At 39.4% G+C, this 10,000-nt stretch overlaps 2 protein-coding genes across 2 annotated transcripts in view; one reads left to right on the forward strand and one right to left on the reverse strand.

Annotated features, from left to right (window-relative positions):
* Nucleotides 1-7,913, reverse strand: part of LOC138011080 (E3 ubiquitin-protein ligase RNF123-like) — a 50,275-nt gene extending 42,362 nt beyond the window's left edge. The window contains exons 1-7 of the mRNA XM_068858077.1: nucleotides 7,689-7,913; nucleotides 7,180-7,256; nucleotides 5,616-5,725; nucleotides 5,068-5,122; nucleotides 4,327-4,412; nucleotides 3,459-3,545; nucleotides 1,834-1,901 (exon numbers count right to left, since the gene is read on the reverse strand). Of these exons, the coding sequence (XP_068714178.1) occupies nucleotides 1,834-1,901; nucleotides 3,459-3,545; nucleotides 4,327-4,412; nucleotides 5,068-5,122; nucleotides 5,616-5,725; nucleotides 7,180-7,256; nucleotides 7,689-7,756 (551 nt within the window). The 5' untranslated portion in view covers nucleotides 7,757-7,913. The remainder of the gene's footprint in view (nucleotides 1-1,833; nucleotides 1,902-3,458; nucleotides 3,546-4,326; nucleotides 4,413-5,067; nucleotides 5,123-5,615; nucleotides 5,726-7,179; nucleotides 7,257-7,688) is intronic.
* Nucleotides 7,914-7,963: 50 nt separating this feature from the next.
* On the forward strand, nucleotides 7,964-9,820 carry LOC138010353 (uncharacterized). Its single transcript, XM_068857273.1, has one exon. It carries the CDS (start codon nucleotides 7,964-7,966, stop codon nucleotides 9,245-9,247), a length of 1,284 nt encoding a protein of 427 aa, XP_068713374.1. The 3' UTR covers nucleotides 9,248-9,820.
* Nucleotides 9,821-10,000: the final 180 nt, after the last annotated feature.

Consider the following 10,000-nt stretch of genomic DNA (forward strand, 5'->3'; position numbering starts at 1 on the left):
CCCGAAACTTTACGAGCCATTTTCGGGCGTCACAATTCCCTCTATATCTCAAGAACGGAGAGGATTTAAGTCGTCAAACTTAACAGTCATTTTTCGTTTTGTTACCTTGAAAACATGTTAAAAGATCGGCTTTCAAAAACAGAGTCACAAATGGCTTTTCGGGCCCGAAAAGTTTTGGGACTTTCGAGAAACGGGCAAGTGCTATAAGAGGATTTTCTCCGAATGCTCTAGTTTTCCCCTCCCCTTTAAAAACCAGCTGACATTTAATATAATTTGATTTTACTTCTGTACAGTGCACACACTTTTTGCCCCAGACCTAAATATTAGAGAACGTTTGCATCGGCAACGAGTGCGACTAAGAGAGAAAGTACAGCTTGTACTCCTTCTCGAAGTCGTGTTCTGCGCATTTTGGTACGCGTATAATACTTGTTCCATTCTACAGAAAATACCATTACGGGATGAAGTTCAGATTTCGGCCCTAGCTTTGAATGAGTTGCTGGCGTTTCACCTTTTTCTAGTTGAAGTCATACTGCTAACTTCTAAATTGTCGAAATGGAGCATGTTCGCGAATGTGCTGGAATTGATGTTACATGTTTACCCCGGAGAGTGAAATGAAGAGATTTATTTTTCGGTGTTGACTCGGGGATACTCGGGAAAAAAACCCGAGTGCTCCCGAACACAAGTCGAACCTACGACCTTCCAATTACTAATTCGGATGCTCTACCACTGAGTCATAATAAAAAATAATAAATATAACTTATAGATTGTTTTCACTGTCACGCAATAAAAAAATAAATCGAAAACCATCCAGTGGAAAAAGTCAAGAATTCGAGATGTTGTAGAAGATAAATGAAGAAGACACTTCTCAAGTTTTAGGCCTGTGCGTTTGCCCAAACTTCAGATATTCGTCGAAATGTTTCGCAGAAATTTACAGAGCCAAGTATGAAAACGCCATGTTGGTGTACATCTGTGGTGCACCAATATGGCGGCCGGGAAATATTGTCAACATCTGTTTCTTACTTTGGCTATCTAGGCGAGTGATCATCAGTACTGAACAAACAGCTATTTACCTAAGCACTTTTCCTAATGCTTTAAATTCTAAAAAGGCTCAAAACCATGAGATAAATATATATTTCTCAATAAACTCGATCGTCGCCTCGTGTCACGCACCGCCATAACTCAGAAATTCAAAATGCTCTGGTTTGCAAACGAAGCACGCTATTGAGCTTTAAAATTGCAAATGGCTACAAATTTACCGCCTCTTATGCCTGCTGAGGATAAAAACTTTCGTGGCTCTTTAGTTTTGGATTTTAGAAAATGATGACGTCACGTGAAAACGATCCATAAAGCACCGATATACACCTTATTCCAAAATGGCCGCTGATTTATGCGGATACAAATTGGCCCTTGTTGCCTGGTTCAAGATAAAATATTCTTTTGAATTTTAAGCTTAAGAACGAGGCATCCAGGGCTAATTTGAATAAAAACAAAAGAATATTTAAATGGCGGCCATTTTGGAATAAGGTGTATCAATATTGCTATTTTCGACAGCCATACGAGACTGGAGCTACCGAACGATTACGAACATAATAATCTGACGTGTAGTCCTCAATGTATGGAGGGAGCGAAACTGGTTTGGTATAGGGGTCGAACTCGAAATGTTTGGGGCGAAACGTTCTGCTACCAAGCTACCGATAGGCTGCTCCAACTGAAATGTAGAATTCGCATTTTTTCTTAGTAAGCCCGAATCATAACTGTTTTTTCAGTTCTGTTTTATTTTTTTGTACGAAACTTAATTGATGACTCGGTAAAACATTTGAATGGCACTCAGACCTGCTGTAGGAAATTGTGCCTTCATCCAAGTCGATGCAACATCCTATAACATCACCTGCCATCCATTCCTGAAAACACAAATAAAGTCATCATTATTTTCCTTACCGCACAGAGAACACTAGGGAGCTTAAGCACGCGCGTTTTTAAGATGCAGACGGCAACCGGAAGTGAGCTGTTTTCCCTTTTAACTTGTCTTCACACAACCACATTTACATTGCTAAGTATCTTTTCTCCATTAGAAATGATTAGTGTAAAAATCTGGGAGACACCACTGCCCTTACTCGCAAAAATGTTCTCTTCCGGTTGCCGTTTGCCTCTCAAAAACGCTCGTGCTTAAGCTCCCTCCTGACTCTATATCACAACCGGCAACCAGGTTTTAAAGTTACTTAATAACCAGCAGTCCAGTAATCAATTTTTCAAATAGAAAAGCAACAGCTGTTTGCGGTTTCACGCCTAGAAGTACATTCTCTTGTGTCGCGGGTACCCCAATTACCACTTAACTAATGAAGACTGATATTGTTGGCAAGGCGTTGCTTTGGGCGAGCTCTGTTTGCTGGGACACAAATATAGAAGGCAAAGGTGAGGGCACACCCGCCATCCACAAGAAACTAAGAATAGGGAGGGACGGGAGGGGAAAATGATCTTGAATTCCTTGAATTAGTCAGTAGGGAGTAAGAAACGACGACGGCTACGGCTATGGCAACGACAACGCCAAAAAGCAGTAATATTATTGGTTAAAAGAACCAAAATGATCGTGCTGCACGTGCGGCACACATTTCTCTCCCGTACTCGTCAAAACTACTACGTGAAATGACCAAATTTAAGGTTTTGACGACAACGTGGACAAACTACAGTGAGTCTTTCAGTCTCGCTCTTTACTTTAAATTCGTCCGTACCAATCCAGTTACAGGCCACTTCGCCCATATTGTATAATATAAACAAGATTGAATAATAATGAAATACTTAGAATATCTCAAAGTTATATTTTGAAGTGACGTTTTCGTCGCCGTAGCCGTCGTGGTTTCTTAAACTCCATAGTGAAAGAGGCCCTACGCCTAGCTTCTGCACTGGATAAGAACAAGAGAAATTCCCGGATGACAGGAATGCCACAACTGCATCGTGGGAAATAACTAACTAAGCACGTCGCACTCCGCATAAATCCATTTTTTTCCTCTCGGCAGTAAATTCCCTTTAAAATGCACTGAAACGTTTTCGGGAAGATCGGATATTGTGACTCCAATATCACTATGGAGGCGGTGCTTGTCTTGAGATCCTGACATCCCGGGTTCAAGACACGTCCTGACCACTGGTTGAATTTGATCCTATTAGTCCCTGGTTCAACTCCTCAGGCTGCTCTTGTAAGGGTATCTGATCACTTCGTTCCATGGTCAGTTCGTTCCAAGTTACGGTCAGATCGTTAAACAAAATGCTCAGATAGTTTGACCGCTAAACCCAAACTAGCAATGTTCAATTTGCTAGATGGTTGTTCTGTACCGCCGTTTCATTGATCACTGATGTTTCACTGATCCTGAAAAGCCTGTATGGGGAGTGGTCAACTAATTATAATATTACATGTATTAAAGTATGAAATAATAACCGGTATTACAAAATCCACCAAGGCATACCTCTCCATACTTGCCAGTGACTACATTCCATTTTCTTACACGATGACCGTCGTAAGCAAAGGAGTCTGGAGTATCGCCGACCCCTTCCTGTAGCGAACCAATAACACAGAAAAAGTATGTGTTTTACCCCGGGAAGGGGGGGAGGGAGGGAGGGGGGGCTAAATTTGCATATGAAAGGGGCGAGAATGCTTGTCGTCTCGCTTAATGGTAATGAATTTATATAGCGCATTTTCTATTAACATATTCAAATGCGCTTTACAAGCAAGGGATCTATGGGTGAGATCGGACATTAGTATATATAGGCGCCGCTGGCAGCCGCTATCAGTCCATTAGCGATCTCACCCAGCACATGAATGAATAAAATGAGCCCTGGCCACAACTTAGGGATGTAAATTTCGGATTTTGGTCTCGCGTAGGGTGTTCTGGGCAAAACACGAGCGTCAGATTGATGTCCTTTAGGGGTTTAGCTCAAAATTTCCGACAAGCACCCCCTCCCCTTCATATGCAAAGTCTGCACGCACTCCCCTTCCCCCGGGGTGTCTTATGTGTCTATACATCAAGAACATTAGATGCACCTAAAATAACGCGTAGTTTATGGTTTACAACTTTTGACACTTTTGGCTGAGAAGACGACAGACCATTCATTCTAGTTGAAGCTAATATCTTTCCAATCAAGGCCTGTCGTCATCTAACCACAGGATCGTCATAGGGGCTGTTGACATGGAGGGACGAAAATTCTTACACTTAAGTTTGATCTTAGCAGACATGCCATCACAACCTTTTTCCTTTTAAAAAGACATTGGTCAGTGGTTTACTATATAACATCATCCCCAAGTTTTGGCCAAAAATATATATATATATGGCAAACCTCATTTGTAAACTTGCACTGCAAAGTTGCCCAGCCTAATTGCATAATTCCTTTGGAGCCCAGCAAAATCTCATACATCCATTTTCCTTAAGAGAGAAAAAAACACAAATTCCATTTATTGGCTGTTTTTATACCAGAGGCATATAATACATCTGGGCGACTTTGGGCAATTTAATTTAATGTGTCTTTTAGTTCATCATTTAATTCGTCCCATATAATGACAGGCGAGAGGAGCATTATATGTCTGGACGAACTAAATCGTTTAGTGCATCTGTGAAGACAAAGATTTGAACATTGTCTAGAAAGAATGGAATCTTCTCTGCCTTGGACTTCAGAACACTATCAAAGTTCATATTGCTATTAAACCCTTCAATACCTGAGAGTCAGACTTACAGATTTTAGTCTGTCTAACACCAGACGATTTTACTTGTCAATCAGGGAGACACTTTACGAATGAATCGGTTAACAACATTATACGTGTAGGTCCGCTCAAAGACTACATCCCCTTCAACCCGTTCAGTTCTGAGAGTGATACTTTTTTTATTTTACTGTCTAACACCCAAAAATTTTACTTGTCAATGGTGGTGGCTTGAGGTATAAATGGGTTAACAACATTTATGTCCAGCCAAAAACTAACATCCAACAATTAATTTTACTCATCAACGGTGGTAGCTTCAGGGATGAATGGGTTACGTGAAAAGCAAAATGACTTGTATTCACCGAAAAAAATCATGGCCTCACCTTTACAAACACAAATGTTTGCTCGAACGCTGCTGAAATTGCTTTTACTTTCGATCTGTACAAAAGTGATCAGGATACGTTAATAGGCAAACAACACAGTCAAAAAAATTAAGAAATAACATAAATAAACCCAGTACTAAAATTAATTTATTGGAATTAGCCTTTGCAAATGGTTTACTAATCACTACTAAGAAGGATAAGATGGTCACCTCGTGAATCAACTGAAAACAGCTTTTGGGGGCAATGTTTTGGGTGATGTTTAGATGACACTTGAAAAGTTCACTCTACATAATAATTTTGAAACAATTCACACAAAGAATCTACAACTCATAATGGTACAACCCTGGAAAACTAGAAATCATCATCATCTCCATTATTACATTATCTATCACAGGTTTGCATAACCTTACTCCAAAAAGATTCAAGGTGATTCCTTTTGATCAAAGAGTTAATTTTAATGCAGTGTCACTTCATAAATGTTAATTCAGTTGGATAACGAAACACAGTACTTACTGCTCTTCCGAACCGGAAATCATTATTTATCATACCTCAATTCCCTCTTTGATTGTCATTGAGCCACAAAGACTAGTTCTATCAATCCCCACATTATCAGGACCAATCCGACCATCTGTTAAGGCCCTCTCTTCTTCATCGAGTTCTATGAAAAAAAGCAAGAAGAGTAGGACTTACAGCGACAGCATCTACTTTAACCCTTTCACTCCTGTGGGGTTTCCCATTGACGAGTAAAATCGTCTGGTGTTAGATAGAGTAAAATCTATAAGTCTCATTGGCCCTTACAGGAGTGAAAGGGTTAAATTAAATGGGGACATAGTTTTTGAGTAAACCTAGCTGTTGTTAACCCTTTTACTCCTGTGGGGTTCCCCATTGACGAGTAAAATCGTCTGGCGTTAGACAGAGTAAAATCTGTAAGTCTCATTGGCCCTTACAGGAGTGAAAGGGTTAAAAATACTATTATGCAATTCTCACCTATAAATTAAGGTAAAGATGTGGAAGACTACAGCTACTGTAAGTACGTACTGACAGATGTGTAAAATGACGACAATGAGAATGGCAAATGGCAATCGCCATAGCCTTGACAATGATGAAAGATGATGACGAAGAGGAAGAACACTTACGCAGAGAAGAAAATGAGGACGACCAACACCACAACTGCGACCACAAAGATGATGAGGATGATGATGATGACAACAACAAAGAAGATGAACAAGAGACACATGTAGTAAAAAAATTAGTAGAAGCAGCAAATATTATTACTTCTTAGTGTACTCTCACATTTGGCCTTACAAGTGAAATCAGCTACATAATGATTTTTGGTGACAAAAATTAGTGAAAACTCTCTCATATAGGTCAAAAATTAGCACAAACACAGGCGCTGTCCAATTACGGGAAAAAATAAGGAGATGAATCCAGTTCAACTTAAGTGAAAGGCAAGTGTTCTTACAACTAAACAGTAACAAGGAAAGAGTGTTTACCGTAAGCCTACAGAACTAGGTATGTGTATTACTAATTGGTCATCCATTCACACATTAACCCCGTCCAAACGAAACTTCAAATCAGTTAAACAGTCAATGGGAACCAGTGTGTTTTCCGTTGGTCATGCCTTGTCCATGAAGAAGTTGTTGTTGTTGACATTGACAATGATGGTGATGATAATGGGGAGGAGAATAAACAAGTTCAGCAATTAAGAACTATAATAAGCATCATCACAAAATGCTCAGGATGATGATGATGACGACGAAGATGACGAATCATTTGCCTTCATGCATCATCTTATCCCTTTGGTTGATGTTAAGTGAGATCTCATGTGATCTCTGTTGTTCATTGTATTCTTTATCATAGATGATTATTAGTCAGATCATTCATTAGCAGTAGCTTTAATGCGAATGTTTGGCTGTCCCACCCATCATTTTGTCACTATCTGGGGACCGGCAACTTCACTATTTAATATTAAAGAACTATCGGAGCAACCTCAGAATACCCTGCCACTGTTGTTTTTTATGAGCGCTATCGTCTGAAGAATGAGGCAGATCTATTCATATGTAAATTAGTAGCGGGGTATTCTAGAGTTTAGCCAACTTATCATATATGTACCTGGCTTTGGGCCATCATTATACTGCGAGAGGATTTCATCAATATGGTACTGCAAGGTCCCATATTCAAGCAAACGCCTGTAAGATTAAAAAAATTAAATGGTTGCCCTTGGTTTGCACAGGACAAAACACAGAAGCAATGTTGGTGTTTTAATAATTCCTTCTGGAAATTATATTCTATCATTATGTGAAGGCTTCTTTTGCAATGAATGCAAGTATATGCGAGAAAACCAATAATTAATACAGTTAGAAGAAAAAACCTTCAGCATTAAACATGATTAAAACTGAATCTACGGATTAAATTTGCTTGTCCTTAATTTAGCAACAATTCCACGACAAAAGCCAGTAAGTCTTAATTATAATTGAGTTCTTGATCCTAAACATTTTACCTTACTGGCTTTGCCACGCGACAGCCACTTTAAATCAAGGTTTATTAGAGCCCAATTAACAGTTCAGTAACGCCATTGTTAAAATACGATCATACAAGAAGTTTGAATCGTTCATACAAACCTGGGTGTAGCGATATTTTCGTCGCTTTTGGATGGAAACACGGTCGATAAAAATTGATTCACGTCCATTCAGTTAAAAATCCTCAGGACCGACAAGACTTTTTTAACCAGTTATGGATAAATTTTTCTCGGTTATGACTTCGAGGAAAAGCTTGAGATTATTGTCATACATCTATTATTGAATTCACTGAGTAATCGTGAGAAGCCATTTTGTTTTCTGGAACAAATGGACTGGGTACTAGTTAGTACCCAGTCCATTTGTTCCAGAAAATTAAAATGGCGCTGCACGTAATAAGGAAGTATTACACAACTCTATGTTTTAAAAGGATCTTACTTTCATCTGTTTCAGTGCTTCGGTGCTTTGAATCCAAATATTTGCCACGGAAGGCATTCGCAACCTCGATTTACAAAGAAAAGGACCTTGCAAACGCTGAAACCGATGAAAAGATTCGAAGAATTTACGTCGGGAATCTCCTGAAAGGCCAAGACTGTACTACAGAGGATAAGGTCTTCGAATATTTTTCGCAGTTTGGCAAGATAGACTCATTGGAATTTTTCCGTGACCAGTTTACTAAGTTACCGCGAGGTTTCGCGTTTGTGACATTTAGCGATGCCGAAAGTGCCGAGGAAGTTCTTACTTTAGCACGAACCAACTATCATTCGATCGATGGACACAAAGTTAGTGTACAAATACCGTTGAGATCAACGGCGCAGCGTGTTTTAGACAAACGAGGAAAGACTGTGTTGGTAGATGGCATTTCAAAGGAGACGAGTAAGGAGGAAATCGCAAAGCATTTTTCTCAGTTTGGGAAAGTGGAACGAGTGATTTTGGCCAAGGAAGATGTCGCAGACAAGAATAAAAACAGCTATTACGTAATGTTTGCATCAGTGTCTGGAGCAAAGCAGGCTCAAGAACAATCGATCCAGAAAGTTGCTAATCAGGATATCGACTCTTGTGTAACAGATCTTCCAAAAGGAGATGGTCTTCAATCAAGGAAGCACACCAAACGAATCAATAATTGTATTTCAGTAACATCTGTTCCCAGCCGACTTACAATTGAAGACTTGCAGAATTACTTCCAAAAATATGGAGACGTGCATACTGTTGATTTCATTGTCAATGGGGGCTTTGTATCTTGTAGCCTGAAGGAAGATTCGAATGTTGCCTTTGTTCGGTTTTCAGATTTTGCTCAAGTGAATGAAATTTTACAAAACGAAAATCATGTCATTGCTGGGTCGGTAGTCAAAGTATTGCCATACAAGGGTAGAAGTAATTTTATGCCAGAAGAGCATCGTAAGCTAAAACTCTCAGTAGAAGGGTTGCCGCTGTCAGCAAAGCCAAAAGCCATACAGGAATACATTGAAAGAACTTTTAGTATTGTTCCGAACGGAGTATTTTTGAATAAACACCAGGCATTGATTCAAAAGAAGGTAGTTTGCATTCTCAGGCTTTCAAACATAAAAGAGGTTGAACACATTCTGCAGCAACAAAATGGAACATTCAATGGGCACCCTGTGTATTTCCGTAGACTTTTTTGGAAGAAGGCTGAAAAAGAATAAAATAGCATGTTTGGTATTTAGATGAATGCTGTTATTGTGTTCCCTGGCCGTTGTTCGGCACAAACCAGGTCTTGTTAAATTTCCCGCTACTTTCCTAAAAGAAAACGGAGAAAAACACCTTAAGTGGCCCAACCCAAATCCTATCAAGAATGTTTCCAGCCCTTGTTGCAAATGCCAGGGTTCCAAAATTACTTGTCTTATACTAGTATTAGTAGTATAGCTAAAGGATATGAAATTGCAGAGGATATTGTTTTTCATTTGAGCGTCATCGAATGAAGAGTCGGCCAAAGATTGCAAGGTAACAATGAGGCAATTTGAGGGAAAGGATAATTTCATTGCATAACTTTCAAATATCTTCTATTTGCAGATGGTTAAAAGTTTTTGGACAGATGATGTTACTTCGATACTCATTAGCCATTTGTCTCAAATCTAATTAGTTTACAAATAACACCACTTGATTATTCGGTCAATAAAGCAAGGCCTTAATTTGCTATTTTCCTGTAAGACTTCACCCTCCGCTAGCAAGTAGTTGTCATAGGATCAAAGAGTTAATTAAACTGGAATTAAGTGAAACGTTGTTCTTGTTTTTTTGTTTTTTTTGTTTTTGAATACCGGCCAAAAGAGGTCGACAGTTGTTCCACACAGCATTCTGTGAGTCCTACTTAAAGCGAGGATCCTCTATAGAGCAATGCATTGCGGTCGCTGCATAGTGCATTCTGGTCGAAAACGCGAGGCATTATGGTGATGATTGAT

The sequence above is a fragment of the Montipora foliosa genome, chromosome 7 (assembly GCF_036669935.1).
Source record: "Montipora foliosa isolate CH-2021 chromosome 7, ASM3666993v2, whole genome shotgun sequence".
Taxonomy (NCBI): Eukaryota; Metazoa; Cnidaria; class Anthozoa; order Scleractinia; family Acroporidae; genus Montipora; species Montipora foliosa.